This window comes from Giraffa tippelskirchi, chromosome 7, assembly GCF_054371585.1.
Source record: "Giraffa tippelskirchi isolate mGirTip1 chromosome 7, T2T-mGirTip1v1.2.pri, whole genome shotgun sequence".
NCBI classification, from domain to species: Eukaryota; Metazoa; Chordata; class Mammalia; order Artiodactyla; family Giraffidae; genus Giraffa; species Giraffa tippelskirchi.
The window spans coordinates 100,762,083-100,783,322 of record NC_137281.1 but is presented as its reverse complement, the minus strand read 5'-3'; the positions used below and the strand labels follow the sequence as shown (position 1 = coordinate 100,783,322).

Genomic DNA, 21,240 nt, shown 5'->3' with positions numbered 1-21,240 from the left:
CTAGAGGGCCACCTGTGTCTGCATACCTTAATGTTCAGCCAAAGATTGGTCAGAAATTGCAATTAAACACCTTGAGCCAATAGGACTTTTATTCTCTGTTGATGGATCTATGTGTGAGCTGGGAAATTCACTAAAAATTCTGGCCATTTTAAGTTTACTCCAGCATTCACTAGGCAACAGGGCCCTCTTGTGTCTCTTCTGCACATACATGCAGATTCTGTCAGTCAGGCCTGTATGGGCACATAGTCTCTGATGCATATGTGTACAGCTTTCATTCAATCCAGGATATGTGAAGATCTTATCAAGCTCCCTACGGCCATATCATCTCCCAGAATTCCCAGTTAAATCCCTATATAATTTTCCAGTTCACTTCTTGCCTGAAGCAGACCTACAATCTCAGGTTAATGGAGCCACTGATCTACTTGTTAGCTTGCCACCAAGATCACCCACTTTAACTGACAATGCTCCCAATCAAGTGAACCCCTCAAGCAGTGGCAGCAACCGAGCTGCTGGCTTCCATCATCTGCCCTTCTCTGATTGAATTTCCTCACTGACAGAGATTGGGGTGTGGGTGGGGGTGGGAGCAGCCCAAGGGAACATGCCATACATTTGTACTCTTACCAGAAATTCAGTAGCTCTCTTGAATACATGCTTCTCAGTTTATATGACTTTGATCTATTCTGAAATACTTATTTTGACAGTTTTGTCTAGGTTTATTGTTGCTTTGGGGGGATAGGATTTGTTAACCTCCTCACTCCATCATAGTAAAAGTGAATCTTCTACTTTTTAATTTTAATGTGTATTATCATTTCAATCTTGCTTTTTATTTTAAATGCCCAGACTGATCATATGGATATGAAAGTGCTTTGAAATGTTAAAAGTAAAATGTAAGTCAAAGATACTTGATTAGTCTTTATGAAATGCCTCTACCCCTTCTGGGTGAACAGCTTAGTAGATTATGTGTAGGTCCTACTTATAATATTAGGTCACATCAGAGGACCTATAAAGGGAAGGGTAGAAAGAAAGAAAAACAGGAAGATGGAAAATTAGTCAAAAGGAACAATGAAAGGAAGAAATCTGAGCAAACATTTAAGTGATAACCAACCTGTGTATAGTAGATAGTGAAGATGGCGTGGGATCTGCTGCTGGCTTCATGAACATGGGTTGCTGCTGTGATTCTGTGTACACAGGGAAGAAAATTAGGACAAGATTGCTTATGCATGGTGGATCCTTAAGGATCCATGGGGAACACAAGAAATGTTAGTGCTGAGGTTCACAAGTGAGGATCACAAAACACCAGTATTTAGTCTTTTATAGTTAGGAGAATGGTCCCAAGAGAGCAGAAGCAGTGTTCCGGGTACTGATATCTGAGAACAGTGAGTATAACTTCATACTAAACCACAATTAGAACTTTTTTTAAGCAATAGAAGTTAAAAATCAGAATGGAAAGGTGTGGTACTAGAGAGTCATCAACCTGGAAGAATATCCCTAAAACAGACCCATTTAAATTAGACAAGTAGATATGGAGAACTTGTTGGAGAAGAAGGCTCAAAGACAGCGAAAGTAAGTCATTATTAAGAATGTTAATCTCATGGTGCCAGAAAGGGCTTTAAAAGTGAGATCTTGAATTATATGAACATCACGCTTAAGCCAGGTGAAGAATGCACAGTCTCCCTGAGAGATTCATTCCAATGCTGACCTTTAAAGTCTGAAGAGTCTTCTCTTTATCTAAATCTAAGTCAGTCAATCTGGCTGCAGTTTAAGACCAACTCATTGACTTCTGTTCTCAGAGAAGTTACAGAATTGAAGAAAAGAGTCAAAATCTAGAGGCTGGTCTACCGAAGGATAAAAAGGACCAGGTGAAGCCTGACACTTAACAATCAGGGAACTCAGGGTACCCTGAAGACAGGAAGCAAGTGCTTCCAGGATAGTTCTATGAAAACCAAAGAACAGAAGTTTAAACTTAAATCTCTTCCTTTACGTCCAATTAACTCAGACATGTTATTAACAGGGGACATAGAAGACTCCAATGTCCCCAGTTTTTTTTTTTTTCAGATGAAAAAGGCTACTTGGGGGGCATATATTAATAACATTGTGGGTATTCCATAGTAACTAAAAATATAGAGTATTATCATAATTTACAATAGCTTTTAGGAGAGTCTACAGCACCTAGTATTTCATAGCTGATTCTAAACAGTCTTTTTGAGTAAACTTTACAAGCTTCCCTGATGGTGCAGTGGTAAAGAATCCACCTGCCAATGCAGGACATGCAAGAGACATGGGTCGGGAAGATCCTCTGGAGAAGGAAATGACAACCCACTCCAGGATTCTTGCCTGGGAAATCCCATGGACAGAGGAGACATGGGGCTGCAAAAGAGGTGGACATAACTTAGTGACTCAATAACAATTACAGTATGTAAAACTTTTCTGGAAGAAAAAATGGTTTTCTGAAAATTTTTAAACTATATTGTACTATATCATCTCTATCAAGGAGAGGACAATGAAGGCAAGCATCGTCTCTGATGAAAACAGCAGAAGTTGTGTATTATAAGACAAAACATAGGGTAATTCTCTGGGCTTACTACCTAATATTACTATATCCAGGACAAACTCCAGCTTCACCACCAGTGAGAAGAGGACTAAACCTCAGCCATGTCCCCCTACCCTGGGTACATTTCTGTTCTGACAAAGGCCTCCTGATTGTGAATGTGGGGAGCTGCAGAGAGAATCTATACTGCAAAAGAGCAGTGAGAACACAGGAAAGAAGAATGAGACTGAAAGAATGACAGGGACAAACAAACCTGTTACCTGTTTGCTATTCCCTCCTCCAAGAGTTGAATTACTTGCTTATAGTTGGTAACTACGTGTTGAGATAAACCTATCAGATTTGTGAGGAGGAAAAAAGAGATTAAATAAAATTTTTTGGCAAAGTTTAACCCTTTCTTGTAGGTAATTAAATTTATTATCCTATTTCATATTAGTTGGCAGACAAGAATTGAGGAACAACTTAATTCATTCAGATAATGGATTAAATCAACAAGTATTTACTGGAAGCCTACTGTCAGGCACTGTGACAGTCTCTCTGGGAACATTGGTCTCTACACTCCCAAAGATTATGGTCGAGAATTCATATAGTGGTTATGCTAACAACAAAAAGAATAATAATAATTCCTTACAAACAGACTCATGGACTTAGGGAATGAACCTATGGTTGCCAGAGGGAAGGATGAGGGAAAGGGAAAGTTAGGGAGTTTGGGATGGACATGTACTCATAGCTATACTTAAAATGGATAACCAACATGGACCTACTGTATAGCACATGGAACTCTGCTCAGTGTTATGTGGATGGGAGGGGGAGTTCGGGGGAGAATGGATACATGTATATGTATGGCTGAGTCTCTTCGCTATTCACCTGAAACTATTACAACATTGTGGATTATCAGCTATACCCCAATACAAAATTAAAAGTTAAAAAAAAAAATCCTTACAATTGTGCTATATATAAGTTACAAGAAAAGTTCTCATGAATTACTTCATTTGGCCCTCATCAAATTTCTGAGGTAGATAGGGCCTACATGCCCCACAAAATGGTGGACTCAATTTGACATACAAAACATACAGTACACATGTCCTTATCCTCCCACAGTTTACAGTCATAAGAAATCATACAAGATAAAGTGGCCAAGTGCCACAGGAGTAGTAAGATAATAAATGCTGAGGAAGTCAGAGGAAAAGTCAGGGCAAGCTCCAGGGAGGAAGTGAAACTTGATTTTAGCCACTGGAGAATGGGTATGCTTTAGATAAAAGGTAAGGAGGTGCTTATGGGCACAAAAGTAAATCTTTATGGCTGGTTACTCACCAAGTCAAAAAAGGCCTTCACAACTATGCTAGAGAATCTCTTTATTAGAGATTCAGGAACCAAAGTATCTTCACATGCTCACAGCTGAATTAATTACACTAAAAATTAACATAGTTAACTTGAACACTGACTGGATTTTTTTATATTAAGGAATTATTACTATTATTTAGATGTGATAAAAATTTTGTGAGTGCAATTTCTTTAAATAAACATTCCTTATCTTTTAGGGCTACATATTAAAATATTTATATATGAATTGATATCTGGAATTTGCCTCAAAATAATATAGAATGTGGACAGGAATATAGATAAGGCAGAATTTGCCAAGGGTTATTGGGTTATGGGTTATTGTGAACATGGGGTTCATTATACTACTCTATTTTTGTTCAAAGTGTTCAAAATTTTCTGTAAGAAAAAGAATTTTAAAAATTTAACCAAAGATAGAGACCTTCCATTTTCAGTAATGGCAAATTAGATAATATAAACCAAGACTTCTGCCAAAGATGGTTAGAAACAGTTGGACAGAATATAAAAGACATCAATGTGAAGACACAGAGGGATGACCAGATAGTGAAATTTTTTCAGACCATATATTGGGGAAGGATGGAAACCCAGAGACATCAGGCCAGCATTTGCAGACATTTTCCCTCTGAGAGCATTTCCCATATCTTGAGAAGTGGCTGACAGCAGTTCTCTTCACAACCTCACAGATTCAGAGAGACACATACTACAGTCCAGGGCCGAGGTGGGCCCTGTGGCACCCCACCTCTCTGAGTTGGAAACCTAAAAGGCTAAAACACAGGAATAAGTTTGAATTATAAGTACACAGTTTTTGAAGGGACCTCAGCTCAGCTTTGAACATTCTTAGTCCTTCAACTGGACTGAGTTGATTCTGGAGTCCTAGCATGTGCAGGAACCTGGCACAAGTAAATACGAGTCTTCTCTGCCAGAAGATATTATTGTTCTAGACCTTTAAATTATTTCCATAATCAATTTAGCAAATATTGTCTGGCACAAAATTGTAACACACCAGCACATAAGTAGATCTGACAACATAAATGAAAATCAGCAAAAATTACACAGACTATATAAAGAGACCTAAAACAGATCCAGATACTGGAGTTATAGTTAACTTTAAAGTAACTCTGCTTACTATTTTCAAGGGACTAAAAACAAGATTATAAAATTTCAGAGAAAACTGGAAACTATAACAAAAAGATCAAATGTAGATTTGGGAAAAAGTACTACAAGTGAAAATAAGAACTCAATGTGTTAAGTTTAACAGCAGGTTAGATACAGGTAAAACATATGTCAAAATCATATAACCAAATAAAGCATAGAGAGCCAAAAGATGCAAAATATAGAAGAAAGGGTAAGAATCATAAAATATATAAGGAATAGGTCTAACAAACCTGTAATTGGAATTCCACAAGGAGAGAGTGGGATAAAAGCAATGTTAGAATAATGTTAGAAGTTATGCCTATCTGTATAGCAAAAATTAACACAATATTGCAAACCAACTATACTTAAAAAAAAAAAAAAAAGAACCAAGGATCCTAGGAGAAATGGCTGGTTCAAAGATTGAGGCAGGGAGAGTAGATGAGCCCAGAACACCTCCTGTCAGAAAGCAAGGAAGTGCTCAAAGAATGATGATGATATGTCAAAAAGTCACATGAACACACTTGAAGGGGATTCCATTGGCTAAATCCAGGATAATCAGAGCATCAAAATAAAAAATAATAGTAACAGAAAGTGGCTCATTTAATACAATAGGAAACACGAGTCTATGCCAACATGAACAAGTTAATAAACTGAAAGTTAGATGAGGATAAGACACACACGCTTTTACAGCACCACAAGCAAAACACACTTGCTGACTACAAAAGGAAAATAGCAATTTCAGCGTAAAGAGGCCTGGCAGATATGACCTTAGCTGAGGAAGTTAAAAATCATGAATAATGGACATATCAAAATTATGCACCACTTAATGGTGCCAAGGTCATGAAGTCAAGTGAGTCCAAGGAGCCTTTCCAGCTGGAGAATGCTAGAGAGAGACACTAACCAAAAGCAACCCTGGACTCAAAGGGACAATCACTGGGACAATTAGTGAAACTTAAATGGGTGTTAAGGATCAGATGGTAGTAATGCGTCAAAGTTAATTTCCTGATGTGGATTTCATGTTGTAACTACACAGGGGTGCTTCTTGTTTGAAATAAAAATACCCTAAAAGAATCAGGGTACATGGCTCATTAGGTTGGCAATTTACTCTCATATGGTTCAAGTAAAAAAGTTCTTTATACTAGCAACTTTTTCAAAAGTTTGCTTCAAGATTAAAAAATAAAAACTTTTAGAAAACTAAAATAAAAAGAGAATTCCCTTAACCTGCTAAGGTAGTGCTTCTCAAAGTGGCTGCACAGGCTGGAGTCAGTTCTCAAACTGTTATTGACGTGTGATGAGATGGGTACAGAAATTGAAAGCGTTAGAAACCTTTACAACAATATGACAGGTTGTGTATCTTTTAAATTGAATAAAGAAGAATTGGGCTTACAATTAATATGTCTTTTACTTTTTTTTCTAGTAATTCATCTTCATTTTATCAAAGTATTGGTTTGCCATGGATAGGAATTAAGAACAACAAAAAAAAATTGGTCCTTCCTGCTAGACAGACTGAGAAGGGTATGATAAGAGTATCTATTAACACATGCTACTGAAAATGGCCTTCCCAAGTGGCACAGTGGTAAAGAATCTGCCTGCCAGTGCAGGAGATGCAAGAGAACACACGCTCAATCCCTGGGTCAGGAAGCGCCCCTGGAGAAGGAAATGGCAACCCACTACAGTATTCCTGTCTGGGAAATCCCGTGGACAGAGGAGCCTGGTGGGCTACAGTCCATGGGGTTGCAAAGAGCTAGAAAACGACTGAGGACACACGCATGCTATTGCAAACATCATAGTAAAATCCTGAAGTTTTCCCCTGCAGACAAAACTAAATATTGTTACCATTTTAATAGGGTTCCAGTTGGTGTAGAAAGGCAAGGAATAAAAAGGTGTAAGAATTGAAAAAACAAAAACAAGAATACTGTTATGTGCAGACTGAATACATAGAAAATACAAAACAATTTTTTTCAGAGTCCCAACTCCTCATTTCTAACAACCTCCTGCTTTGTACCCATCCCTGTATATTAAGATAAAGGCCAAAGCAAAAATATGATACTGTCTTTGCCTCACTTATTATCCCTTTAGACCCTGTAACCATTGGGCTCTTCCATATGCTTTGGAGGGCTCTGTACATTTCAGATTTCAACTTAACCTGTCATTTAATTAATGAATTTTTAATGAAAAATAAGAGGCTACTCCTTTTCTTTACTTGGAATTAGGCAGCTATCAAGTTCCAGCTTATAGTACTGAACTATAACTACAAATTCTTTACATTAAAGTTAAAAATTCTTGTATTTTCATATTTCCCATGGCACCCTGAATAGTATAGGCATCTAGCAGGTACTTAATCAATTCCTACAGATTGGTTTCAAAGCAGAAACCACTTTCGGCATTGGAATCATGTTCACAGAATGTATGAGCCCAAAGATAGAGAAATATAGACAGACAGGCAGACAATGAAAATAAATGAATAAAGAAAGCAAACATTTAAAAAAAATAAAAACTTTGCTATAATGCCATCAGAGGGAAGTAATGGAAATAACATAGTTCAGTATGACTATTCAGGGTCTTGTTTTCCAAGGCTGGTTTTATACTATTTGAGCTCATGGCTCCTTCACTGAGAAATAAGAGAAATGTCCACCTATATTTGCAATGATCTGAAAAAGTCCATACCACCTTTAAGAAACATGTAACCCGAAGGACCTAAGAGACTTCTTGCTTGTTTAGAAATATTTCCTACCAAGCACCAAGCAGCCTCCCTCCCCACAAGGGTTCACTCCCCGAACAAAGAGCCAACGGAGTTCCCTTCATCCAAACAGCCATTAGATTTAAGTCCTGATCCTGTCACTGACCTTGGGTGTATGATCCAAGTTGTACCATCTTGCATGAATTCTCAGGGTTTCAGGTACTATGCCAGTCAGGAACCTATGTCCGTAGGTTTCCTATGCTCCACGTACAGGATTCTGTCCCACTCTTCTCTTCCAGTCCTAGACAAGGTTTCCAGTCCCAACCCTGCCCCAAGTAGCTGTGGAACTTTGGGAACGTCCCTTAGCTTCTTCCAGACTTCATATCATCTTCTGTGCAGTGAAGACATCAGAACTACATCTGAGGTCTCTTCTAGTTACTACCTACCCCCACATTCACACATAAAAACACATTAAGATAAAAATAAACAAAAAGATGAGAAACTGTAGCACTACTACAACCACTCATGGTCTGCCTTCCAAGTATTGCTTTACACAGAAACGTGTATACACAGAGTTTTACAGAAGAAACTCCAACTGGTTCCCGGCAAAGTAAGTGGCATTTTTTAACCATTGTTTCCAGCTACCAATTAGGATGAAACATTTGGGGAAAGACTCAAGTAGCAGAATTTGTGACTGGCACACCTACTGAGTCATCCATTGGCCATGCTCTAACCAGAGAAGAGACTAGCTCTTGATCTTTCCTGTCCCTCTGCCTGTGGGGATATTAATAGCATATTGCGGAGAAAACAGGAACATAAAATTCATGTTATTTATTACAAGCGGCCCGAGAGAGTGAAAGCTTCCCCGACAAAAGCACCCAACAGCAAGACCTAGTCTAATGGAAGAAGATAGACGGAAGCAAACATCAAATGCCAATGTCTGATGAGGAAGAAGCGTAGATTCTGCTCCATGTCTGATATCTCCCCACGACCCTGACTCGCACCATCTCTGGAATAGGAAGTACCCCAAAACAGAGCATGGCTGACCTGGGAATCCATCCCAGGCCCATTGGACCTGCCACCATGGACCCAATGCTATTCCATGCCACTTACCTCTCGCTCACCATGCTCTAGACATAACAGCTCCTTGAAATCACCAAGCCAACCCCTTCACTCAGGGCTCTGGCCCATGCCGTTCCCTTCACCTGAAACACTCTTCCCCTTGCCATGCTATCCTTTACATGACTGGCTCCTGTGCCCCTTCAGGTCCAGCTTAAAATGTTACCACCCTCCTCAAGGAAGCTTTTCCTGACCACACCAAGAAGATGCTCTTTTCCATCACTGTATCTATTTTTTCTATTAGCCTTTATCACAACTGTGATTAGTGCTTGTTGACTGACATTACACCCCACAAGAGTGTCAGGTTGCCTGTCTTTTCTATTTATTGGTACCTACTGGGCATCTCATACCAGTAGCTGGCACACAATAAGTATTCATTACAAGTCTGTTGAATGAATCAGTGACCATCAAGAGAGCTTCCCAGGTTTTGGTCTGGTCTCTGACTTCCAGGACCATAGCGACTCACCTTGTACATAGGGCCCCATCTCTGGGTGCTCCCGGACCCGCAGATTATAGGTCTTTTTTTGATCAGACTGCTTTAGCAGATCCCGCACTCGTTCATTATAGATTTCCAGGAAGCTAGAGACACGGAGAAAAAGGCATAAAATTAGATTTTGAAGAGATGTGGGAAAAACACTAAGCCAAGAATAAGAAGGTCCTAGTTCTTGTTCTAGTTCTATCTCTGATACTCCGAGACATTGGTCACTACAGACTTCCCCCTTGAGTCTCTTTCTACATGTGTACATAGGGTTTTTAGCACTGGCTGTCATTACTCCAGTTTCAGGTTTACATTGTGAGTGCTGATTCAAGTTTAGCTTTCAAGAGGCTATTTGAGGATGGGTTTAGGCTGCCATCAGCCTGTGCCTTTATCAGTTCCCTGTTGCATACAGTCTTACAAGCATGTTTCTTGAAGTGATTTTCAAATTTGATCTTTGAGCTCTATTATTCATAGAAGGCATCCCAAGGACCACTGCTGAGCAATAAGGGAAGCTAAGTGAGAAGGGTTCTGCTTCCCACTTCTCATTTAAGTTGCACAACTCTCATTTTACCTATCTTATACACTGGGATTCTGTTTAAGACATGCTCTGTCTTATTGGTATCTACTGGCATTTTATACTTTTTAAAATAATAGAACAGCTGCAATTCTTAATTAAAATCAGTAAATATTTTGTTAAATAAGAAAGCACAGTTCTCACAGAAAGGTCTTCCTCACTGGACCATGGATACTTGCCTGTGGATCCATCAATCAGAAAAAAGGCTCAAAGCTGTTCTCTGCATACACTCCTTATCAATTTTCCCTTCTTAATCATCTCAAATTCAGACATAGGAACCCCCAGATAGCTCTTAGAATAGTGGTTCCCAGATTTTACGGACAATAAAACACTTAATATATACTGCAAAATTTTACTTTACAAATTTAAAAATGTAAAAATAATGTTCACAACCATTTAATTTTTAAAAAGGACATTTATTCTTTTTACAGCAATGAAAATGTTATGGAATTAGATAGTGATGATGGTTGAACAGTCTTGTAAATACTAAAAATAAATCACTGAACTATATACTTTAAAAGTGTGAATTTTATGGTATGTGAATTATGTCTCATGTTTTTAAACAAGGACATTAAACACCAAAAAAAAAAAAAAGGAATACAGAGAATTAATGGCAATTGGTAACGTCACACTGGAGGTAGCCAGCACTAGTCTGGGTACTAGAGTTTCCGGTCTTCTTGCCTGGAAAATTCCATGGACAGAGGAGCCTGGTGGGTTATAGTCCATGGGGTCACAGAGTCAGACCCGACTATGCATGCACCCACACCCACCACACAAGAGTTTGGGAACTACTAACCTGGAGAACAACCCAGGAGGATACTGGAAGAGAAATTCCAGAAGCTAGTATGAAACTGAACAGAAAATGAAGGAAGGGAAACCAGTCAGCCAACGGAAGCTGGTCCACAGGAGACACTCCATTGTTAAGCCTGAGGGTAGAAACTAAGTTTCCTACAACACATCTGCACATTCATGTGACATGTACTGTAAGATCTTTCTGCTGTGACTTTTACCCATTCCTCTGGGTAACTCTGGAAGCAGAGCTCTGGAGTGGACATAGAAACACTTCAGGCTGCAGAGCCCAACAGGTTCTTACCTTACTTTTATACTGCAGGAGGCAGGCAGTGGGGCACAATTTTCCTCCCTGATGAAGAGACCCTGCATAAACCAGAGGGTTGTAGTTTCACTGAAGGGGATGTACAAGGAAGACCTACTTTGAGAGGATCCAGTCAAAAGAGAGTCTATACCTCACATATCCGCGGTGTCAGCCCAACAGAGGCCTGGAGAAGAGAAGAAAGCATTACTGTCCACTCATGCTGATGCTCTCCCCCAACACCCAGGGCCCACACTCAGCAAGGATAGTATCCTCGCTCCTGCCTCTTCACTTCAGGCAGTATCTCCAAAGGTGTGTGGAAGACTCTATTTGCCAGTGATCTCAGAATCTAACAGGAGGAAAGTATCAGATGAGGGGCAGATCACCACCATGAGAAGGAAGAGAGGAGAAGCTAGCAAACCCAGGTACCTGCTTTCATGCAGAGGAGGTGACATCCTTCTTGGATAGCCCACTTTACCACAGTGGTCCCTCCCAGAACCCTATCTCCTATCCCCGCACACATAGGAGAACCAGAGTACATGCATGTTCAAAACACACATTTAGAGAGAAATGGCTTATTTCTTCATTGGATTCAGTGCTAACTTGCACTCAGGTTAATGGCTTTATACCCCTGGGTTACTGAGTCTTTTCTTCTTTTAATTTAAAATATATGAAATCGTACCAAACATGAACCTTTAAGGTCTCAAGACATCACACTGAAGATTAGTTAAGCAATGATCTGGGCCCACGGCAGCAGGGACAATCTTTCAGGAGGAATAATATCCTAGAAAAATGTCCTTATGTGGTGTTATTTATCACCTGCCCCACCAGTTCATCTCACCATGGTTCTTCTAAGCCTAAAACAAAGAGGTATTCTGAAGGAACTCTACCTTCCTATTTCCCATGATAAAAGAAGGCTCTTATAAGTCCTACACACTTTTGAAAGCTCCCATCCCAGTGGTTGGTTCTCCCGCTTCTTTCTAACACTCAGATTTAACACACACACAGCCCCATATCCACATGGCCTTAGTCAGCACTTAAGGTAGTCTGGGACTTGTCTACACCAAAGGCATTAAAAAGCTACAAATGATGAACTTGAAATGCTATGAGAAATATGAGAAATTCAGAAGGACTGACAAGGTCTGTTTCATCAAAGAGAGTTGTAAAATTCTAAGGTTCTTCAGGGTGTAATAAAGAGGGGCTAATTATTCGAAGTTTACCTGTCAATTAAGGTGCTAAGAAATGTATTCTTAACAGAAAACAGAACCCTTTAAATCTGACTGAAGCTGACTGACTATGAAACTCACATCCTCTCTCAGTGGCAAGGACAATGCAACATTCAGGTTTGATGTGGCTTTAAGAAGACATCACATCCCAATCCCAACACTCACTGGCGTGCCCAGCATGGTGTATGTCTTCCCAGAGCCTGTCTGCCCATAGGCAAAAAGGCATATGTTGTAGCCTTTGGCAGCTCCAGACAGTACTTCAGTCCCCAAGTCCTGGAACACCTGGAACAATAAAAACAGAGCACATGTCACTCTGGTCCTACCTTCCAAAGCAGCCTTTTAAAAGGTTATTTGTTAACCTAAAATATTATAAAGTGTTTCCACATCCATGACTATAAATTCCCCACTGTTTTATGAGAATTAATTCAGTTTCAAAAAAAGACTGCTAAGGAAAATTCATTTGTTCGGTAAGTCAGTTATTTTTTGAAGTGCTTATTGTATGCTGGGCACAAGGCTAGATATTTAAGATGCAAAATGATACAATCCCTAATTTTTAGGGAAAAAGAGTTCAGGAGAAGGGCAAAGACATGCAAGCAAATTAGTGAAGGAAAACCATGTACATGAATTCTTTTTCCTTCCCATTACAAAAAAAAAAACAAACTTTAATATGGTTAATCAGGTAAAGGTACAATGAAATTTTGCCCAGGAACATATCACACAAATTCAAGGTCTCAAGACACTACAATGAGGGTCACTTAAGCCCAGAAATTAGGGAGGGTTTTCCCTGTGGGCCCCTTTCCTACATGCTGCCTCTTCAGACCGATCCTAACAGCTGACTGCTTCTGCTCTCACTCATTTCTGTAGTTTTAGTGAATCAGAAACAACTAGAGGCCCTCCTGGGAAACCCCTTATACTTTATATAGTGCCTGAAAGTCCTATCGGACTGTCAGGCAGATCCTGGGCTCAGGACAAGACAGCCTGGCTTATGGAGAAGGCATAACTTTCAGTTGAATCAGTCCTCAGCAGAATGCCACATGGACATCTCCATACACAGCCGGTATGATGAGCATTTACCCTTTGCATTGCTGTTGCTCAGCATCCAAATACTCTTCTGCTCTGGGAGGAAACTGTGTCAGTTTTCATGGGAAGCAGGGCCAAACCCTCCCAACGGAAGTCAAATAAGCCAGATAATTCTCTCCATCTCTTGGAGGCTAGAATGTGAACACGTTAAATGAGGCTCACAAAACTTGAAATTTCAAAGAATGACACAAAAGCAAAGAAAGAGTTAATCAAGTCTCCTTGTTGGCATCGTGAACATTACTGCATCTGAAGTGCACAAGTACCAAGCACAGCACTCAAACCAGACGGCTTTACCTGGCCTCCCGGTGACTTAGGGCCCCATGGTTTGCAGCCCATTTTTCTACTTTCCCTTAAATTCTATGAATCTCCTGATACAGCTCCAAATCGGAACATGGTTCTCATGGTTACTAGCTGTATGATCTTGAACAATTTACTTAAACTTTACTTAAACTTGTTTTTTTCCTGGTAAATTGGATATTTTGTGTCTATATCACAGGTTTGTTGTAAAGATTAAGTGAGATAATACATGTAACTAGGGACCATGAGGATGAGATAGGAGTTGCTGACCTAAGATTACACTACACTATTCTGTTCTAGTAGCCGCAGTCATGCTTCTTGACCAGTGAACTATTTGCATTTTGTTTTTTAGTGCTTCTAATATTCAGGCATAGGGCCATAATAACCCAAGTAGTGGTGAAAGATCTAGACGTTGTACCATTCCCACTGCCTTTCCCAATCTCCCTCCCAGCTCTATACTCTCCATTCATTGAGTTCTATATTAGCAAAGCTGAAAATTGGGCAGAATTCTCTGTGCCTCCTGACATCTGTCTGGGTTAAATTTCCAGGGACTGAAGAAGGAGGAATCATTTCTCTTAATCAGAACACTCGAGTTGGCAGCCATCCATTTACCAGCTGGAAATGTTCACAAAACTCAACCTTTCTTTCCAGTGCTCCAGCAGAAAGTGGGAACAGAGGTGCAGACAGAGCAAGGCCACATCTAGTGTTATTTATTTCTCACCGCTCACACAGCAGGGCAGAATGAGCTCAGTGGATTGTGAAAGAAGACAGGAGAATGTTACTTTGCCCATGTCTTTATCCAAATTCAAATAATCACCTGGAGGTTTTATGAAAAACATTTTTGAAGATACCGTTTTCACTCAACAGTAAAAGGTGTGAACAAGCAAAACTGGTAGGCTCCAAACGTGGAACTGGGGGAAACTGCTAAGATTCCATTCTTTACGAACTGTGAGGCTTAGCTCATCATAAATCCTTAAATAGAGCACAACAGACAGAACCAGATGACATCATGGTTCACTCTCACCGTGGTTATTATAATGAAGCATATGGGAACAGCTCAATATGAATACCAAAAACAGTTCAAAGGCTAAAATAAATCACCAAACGGCAATCTAATATAGAGGATTAGAATCTAATAATCTAGAAGATCCAGTTCAGGAGGAGAGACGGGCAATGTAACTTTTTTTTCTGGAATATAAGTACAAGAATGTATTTGATAGATAGATTAATTTCATGTGACACAGAACTTCCAGTCTTTTTACATTCACTAAATTGGGGACAGCCCACTGGATGCTGCTGAATTGGGACTCACAATATCTGAAGCTCAAGCTGAAACCTATTTCATAGGGGCAACTGAATCTGGGAACCAGAATTTTTGGTGTTCAATATCATGTCATTAGTATTGCAAATGAAAACAAGGAGATACCACCACACAACTATAAGAATGGCCAAAATCTAACACACTGACAACGCCAAATGCTTACAAGGAGATGAAGCAATAGGAACTCTCATTCATTGATGATGGGAATGCAGAATGGTACAGCCATTTTGGAAGACATCATGCCAGTTTTTTTTTCTTAAACAACACTAAACATATTACTCTTACTATACAGTGAGGCAATCACACTCCTTGGTATTTACCCAAAGAGGCTGAAAACATATATACACAAAAACCTGCACACAGATATTTATAGAAACTTTCTTCATAATTGTCAAAACATAGAAGTAACCAAGATGTCCTTCAATAGGTGAATGTTTAAACTGCGGTATATCCAGACCATGGGATATTATTCAGTGCTAAAAAGAAATGAGCTATTAAGGCATGAAAAAACATGAAAGGAACCTTAAATGCACCTTACTAAACGAAAGAAGCCAATCTGAAAAGGCTACACACTGTGTGAGTCCAACTACATGACATGCTGGAAAAGGTAAAACTATAGAGACAGTTTAAAAAAACATTAGTGGTCGCCAGGAGTCCGGGGAGGGACAAATGACAGGTGGGATGCAGAGGATTGAAACTCCTCTTTATGTGATACTATAATTGTGTATGAAAAGTGAAAATGTTAGTTGATCAGTCGTGTCCGAGTCTTTGTGATCCCATGGACTGCAGCCCGCCAGACTCCTCTGTCCATGGAATTCTCCAGGCAGGAATACTGGAGTGGGTTGCCATGCCGCCTCCAAGGGATCTTCTGACGCAGGGATTGAACCTGCGTCTCCTGTGTTTCCTGCATTGGCAGGTAAGTTCTTTACCAATAGCGCCATCTGGTGGGAGGAAGGAGGTATATGGAATCTCTGTGCTCAATTTTTCTGTAAACCTAAAATTGCTCCAACAAATAAACTCTATTTTCAAAAAAGATCCGCAAGATAAATCTCAAGGAATGGAATTCCCTGATAACAGCAACATTTATCAGACACACCCTTCCTAAAACTGGTTATAATCAACTAAGTCTCCGGATTTATGTCTCTGATTTCATGATGACTATTTAAGGTCCAAAAATAACGGTTGCTCTGTATTTTCCTAAAGAAAATTTTCACTGTTAGATTTTTGTTGTTGTTTGCTTGTTTTTGGTAGTTCTGTAGTTTTTTATTATATACTATGTTCTCTGAGCCCCAAGGTGACTCCTAACAAAAAAACTGTGACTTCAATTTAGGATGAAAAAGGGTTCAAAATGATGAAATAAATACTGATTTCAAATACAGGTAACAGAAATTGTTGATGAGTGAGAAGTAAGAGGGTCATTTCAAAGAGGGGAAAAAATTAGTTAAAAGAATCTAAAAACTAACTATGTTAGCAGGCATCTTTAAACTGGAAAATAATTCTAGACAACTCTGGAAACTATTCAAACACATGTTTTCACTAATGCTGTTACTTAGGAAAACCTCGAATAACCCCGAGTTGTACTTTTACTTCTCATCACACAGACATGGTGAGGTACAGCTGATACTGTTTGTGGATCTACTGATACATCCTCTCTCCAAACTTGTGGGTTAGAAAAGTAAGGTTCGGGGCCTATTATTTGAAGAGAGAGCATTCACGTAAAACATATAACTTAATGGGGCCTGCAGTTGGGGAAAGGACTTAGAATGATTTGCTTTCCTCCGAACAGCTACACATAAGGTTTAATGGTTAAGAACACAGGCTTTGCAACTTAATAGACTCATAAGGTTAGCAGATATAAGCTTTTATATAAAGAATGGATAAACAATAAGGTCCTACTATATAGTAGAGAGAACTATATTCAGTATCCTATAATAAACCACAAATGGAAAGAATATTTTATATATATATATGTATAACTGAATCGCTTTGCTATCCAGCAGTAATTAGCACAACATTAAAAATCAAGCAGTAATTAGCACAACATTAAAAATCAACCATACTTGAGTTTTATGAAAAAAAGTGTTTTATTCAAAACCAGAGCTTTAGATTCATACAGCTAGTAACACAAAGCAATTATTGTGTTAGGCTCTCTTCTTAGCACCTTAAATTATTAATCCATTTAATCCTCATAATATATCTATGATGATAGTTACTATTATCAAAATTCTCTATCACATGAGAAAATTGAAATTCCATGGGTAGTAAGTACCTCTAAATAAAGCTGTTGCTCTTAACCACTGTGATATTCTGCCACTAGCAAAATAACTGTCACTAGAATTACTAGGAAACGCAAATTTTATCTGTTGAACACAAAGCTATTACCCTTTAATTTAAAACTGTTCTTCAAGGTTTCCTTATTTCCTGTTGTTTTGCTTCACACTGGGAGAAACTTTGTCAAATCTCCTTTTCAGTATTTCTATTAAATAGAAGTCTCAGTAAAATTTTGTTTTAACCTTTGGCCAAAAACAATAAAATCTGAATACTTCTGCCACGTGTTAATCACTTTTGCAGTCGTTTTGTCCCATTAACCTTTTAATTTGCACATGAAGAGAATTATTTCATTCCCAAATTTCACCCACATTGCCATTATTAAATGACCAGAATTGGAAGCCTTAAAGAGAGACACAATTTTTCTTTGCTGTCTTTCAAATTACAAAGTACACCTACTTTTTGTACCAAGTGAAAAAATACAATGCATGAAGAAAAAACTAACCTTCCACCCCTACCTCACCCCTAACCCTACTCATTTTAAGTACCCAACAAGTCCCCTTCAAGTACTGAGGAAAGAAAGCATATAACCAACAGGTATGTCCTTCCATACCTTTATCAACATACCTTAGGATATACAGCTCTTCACTTTTTGTTTTCATTGAAATAGACACACATAATGTATGTCAATCTGTAGCTTGCTTTTTATCACACAACATAGCATGAACATATAGGTTATTTCCCATAGATATAACTTTTTTTCATGCACATGCACAGCCACAGTTACACACACACAATGTAAAATAACTGGGCTATCATGAATGCAGTGGAGGCAATGCTTTATTTCCTTTTATTTTCCACCTGTCTTTCCCCTTCCTCTTTTCCTCTCTCATACATAAACCCTCACCTGTGGGTAACATGTTAGCAACTGGCATAATTGTTTGTACTTCCCATAGTCATAATCATAAATGCACACGCACTTACATATTTATGGGGTTTTGTTACTTGTTTTAAAAAAACGAGATGTCATTATACACTTTGTTTTTCTCAGTCAGCACCATTTGCAATATATTCCATGGTGTAAATGTGCCAAAATTGAGTTAATCACTCTCTTATAAATGGGCAATCACTTGTTTTTACTATTTTATCCCTACTCATAATGGTTCAATAAATATCTTTGAACATATATGTTTATATACTGGTGTTTTTATTTTTATAGACTGTTTCAGGAATGGGGCTGCTGGATCAAAGGATTAAAATATTTCTTATTTTCATAAATATTAAGACTGTTTTCCCAAAAGACTATAATAACTTATATTTCTATTGACAAAAATTAATGAGAGAATCCTTTTCTTTATATTCCCACCAGGAATCTTTTTAAGTGCTCTTAGTTTGAACAATACAAACTCATATCTTAATGTTACTATAATAACAGTGGGTTTCAAGTCATCATTCTTTGGGAGGGGCATTTAAATTTGCTCTCCCCAAGAAGGGTCTATTCATATCCTTTGCCCATTTTTCTACTGGATTGTTTTTCTTTTTTTGTCAATATGAAAGACTTCTTTGTATATTATAAATAGCAGTCTTTAATCTGCCACATGCATTGCAAATATTTTTCTCCCTAATCTATTCATCTTTTTCTAAGTTAAAAGGCAATTTTTTGAGCAGTTTTAGGTTAAGAGAAACGCTCAGTGGAAAGTACAGAGTTCTCATGTACTCTTTTCAGCCCTCTTTCCTCTCGCTCCTCAGTCTCCCATATTATTAACATCTTGCATTACTATGATACATTTTTGTAATTGATGAGGCAATACTGATATATTATTATTAACTAAATTCCATAGTTCACATTAGTTCACATTCCATAGTTCCCTTTTTGTTTTGTACAGTTCTATGAATTTTTACAAATACATAACGATATATAACCACCACTATAGTATCATAAATAATTTCACTGCCCTAAAAAAACTCCCCTGTACTTTACCTACTCATCCCTCGTTCCCTCCCATGAACTCCTAGAAACTACTGATCTTTTTATTGTCTCCATAGTTTTCCAGAGTGTCATATAGTTGCAATCATATACTATACAGCCTTTTCTGATTGGCTTCTTTCACTTTGTTGTTGTTCAGTCGCTCAGTCATGTCTGACTCTGCAACACCATGGATTGCAGCATGCCAGGCTTGTCCTCCACTATCTCCCAGAGTTTGCTCAAATTTACATTCACTGAATCAGTGATGCCATCCAACCATCTCACCCTCTTTCATACCCTTCTCCTCCTGCTTTCAATCGATCCCAGCATCAGGTCTTTTCCAATGAGTCAGCTCTTTGCATCAGTGGTCAAAGTACTGGAGCTTCAGCATCAGTCTTTCTGATAAATATTCAGGGTTGATTTCCTTTCAGCTTGACTGGTTTGATCTCCCGGCTGTCCAAGAGTCTTCTCCAGCATCACAGTTCGAATGCGTCAATTCTTCAGTGCTCAGCCTTCTTTACGGTTCAACTCTCACATCCATAAATGACTATTGGAAAAACCATAGCTTTGACTATATGCACTTTTGTCAGCAAAGTGATGTCTTTGCTTTTTAATATGCTGTCTAGGTTTGTCATAGCTTTTATTCCAAGGAGCAAGTATATTTTAATTTCATGGCTGCAGTCACCATCAGCAGTGATTTTGGATCCCAAGAAAATAAATCTGTCACTGTTTCCATTTCTTCCCCATCTATTTGTCATAAAGTGATGGAACCAAATGCCATGATCTTAGTTTTTTGAATGTTGAGTTTTAGGCCAGCTTTTCCACTCTCCTCTTTCACCTTCATCAAGAGGCTCTTTAGTTCCTCTTCACTTTTTGCCATTAGGGTGGTGCCATCTGCATATCTGAGGTTATTTTACTTAGTAATATGCATTTAAGGTTCTTTCATGTCTTTTTATGACTTGATATCTCATTTCTTTTTTATTTTTAAAAAATTTTATTTATGTATTTATGGCTATGGTTAATCTTCATTGCTGTGTGGACTTTTCTCTAGTTGCGGTGAGCAGGGGCAGCTCTGTAGTTGCAGTGCACAGGCTTCTCATTGCACTGGTTTTTCTTGTTGTGGAGCACGGGCTCTGGATGTGCAAGCTTCAGTAGTTGGGGCACTTGGGCTCAGCAGTTGTGGCTCCTGGACTGTAGAGCACAGGCTCAGTAATTGTGGCACACAAGCTTAGTTGCTCCATGGCACATGGGATCTTCCCAGATCAGGGACTAAACCTGTGTCTCCTGCACTGGCAAGGGGATTCTTTACCACTGAGACACCAGGGAAGCCCTCTCATTTCTTTTTAAGGCTGAATATCCCATCATTTGGAGATGCCACAGTTTACACATTCACCTATTGAAGGACACTGCGGCTGCTTGCAAATTTTGGCAACTATGAATGAAGGTGCTATAAACATTTCAAGCACAGGTTTTTGTGTGGATGTAGTTCTCAACTCCTTTGGGTAAATACCAAGAACTGTGACTGACCAATGCCAACTTTTCCCTCACCTTGCACCAAGATCCCCTGACAATCCATGCATCCACCCCTTACATATAGGCACTACAAAATATAAAGTCCAACTTCTTCTATTAGAACTGCTGCAAAGCTTGAGGCCTCCCCTGAACCATGTAAACCCTGACTGCCTGCTAACCCACAACAGCAGTGCTGCTTTTTTTTAATAAAGGATGAAATAAAACTTTATTTACAGGATACTTCAAGATATGAAATTCCACACAGAAATAAACCCACTGAGAGGAGAAGCTTCATACAATATGTACAGTTTGGAACTGTTCAAGTATAGTTTCCTTGTAAAAAGTGCTACAATAGCAAACCACATTTAAAGAATTCTTAGTAGAGAAACAGAAAGACAAACTTATACCAAACATAGTACATGTTTGGTATAACAAACTTATGCTTCAGTTGTATAGTCTGAAAGATAATGGTCTCAGAATGCCATCCTCAACTATAGCCTCAGAGGTAGTTTCTGGCCCAACATTTTTATATTCTTGTTCCTCCATACAGAAGTATTTCTCGATCAAGTTTAGTGAAGCCTTGGGCACTGACTCATTTTCATGGTTTTA

At 38.8% G+C, this 21,240-nt stretch overlaps 1 protein-coding gene across 2 annotated transcripts in view; it reads right to left on the bottom strand.

The window, feature by feature from the left end:
- Positions 1-21,240, bottom strand: part of STARD9 (StAR related lipid transfer domain containing 9) — a 118,667-nt gene that overhangs the window by 48,080 nt on the left and 49,347 nt on the right. Inside the window, exons 4-9 of one of the 2 annotated variants that reach the window (XM_081507835.1) lie at positions 12,353-12,469; positions 11,116-11,148; positions 10,965-11,026; positions 9,286-9,398; positions 2,809-2,878; positions 1,106-1,178 (exon numbers count right to left, since the gene is read on the bottom strand). In XM_081507835.1, coding sequence (XP_081363961.1) covers positions 1,106-1,178; positions 2,809-2,878; positions 9,286-9,398; positions 10,965-11,026; positions 11,116-11,148; positions 12,353-12,469 — 468 coding nt within the window. The remainder of the gene's footprint in view (positions 1-1,105; positions 1,179-2,808; positions 2,879-9,285; positions 9,399-10,964; positions 11,027-11,115; positions 11,149-12,352; positions 12,470-21,240) is intronic. The other variant, XM_081507837.1, reaches the window with a different exon arrangement.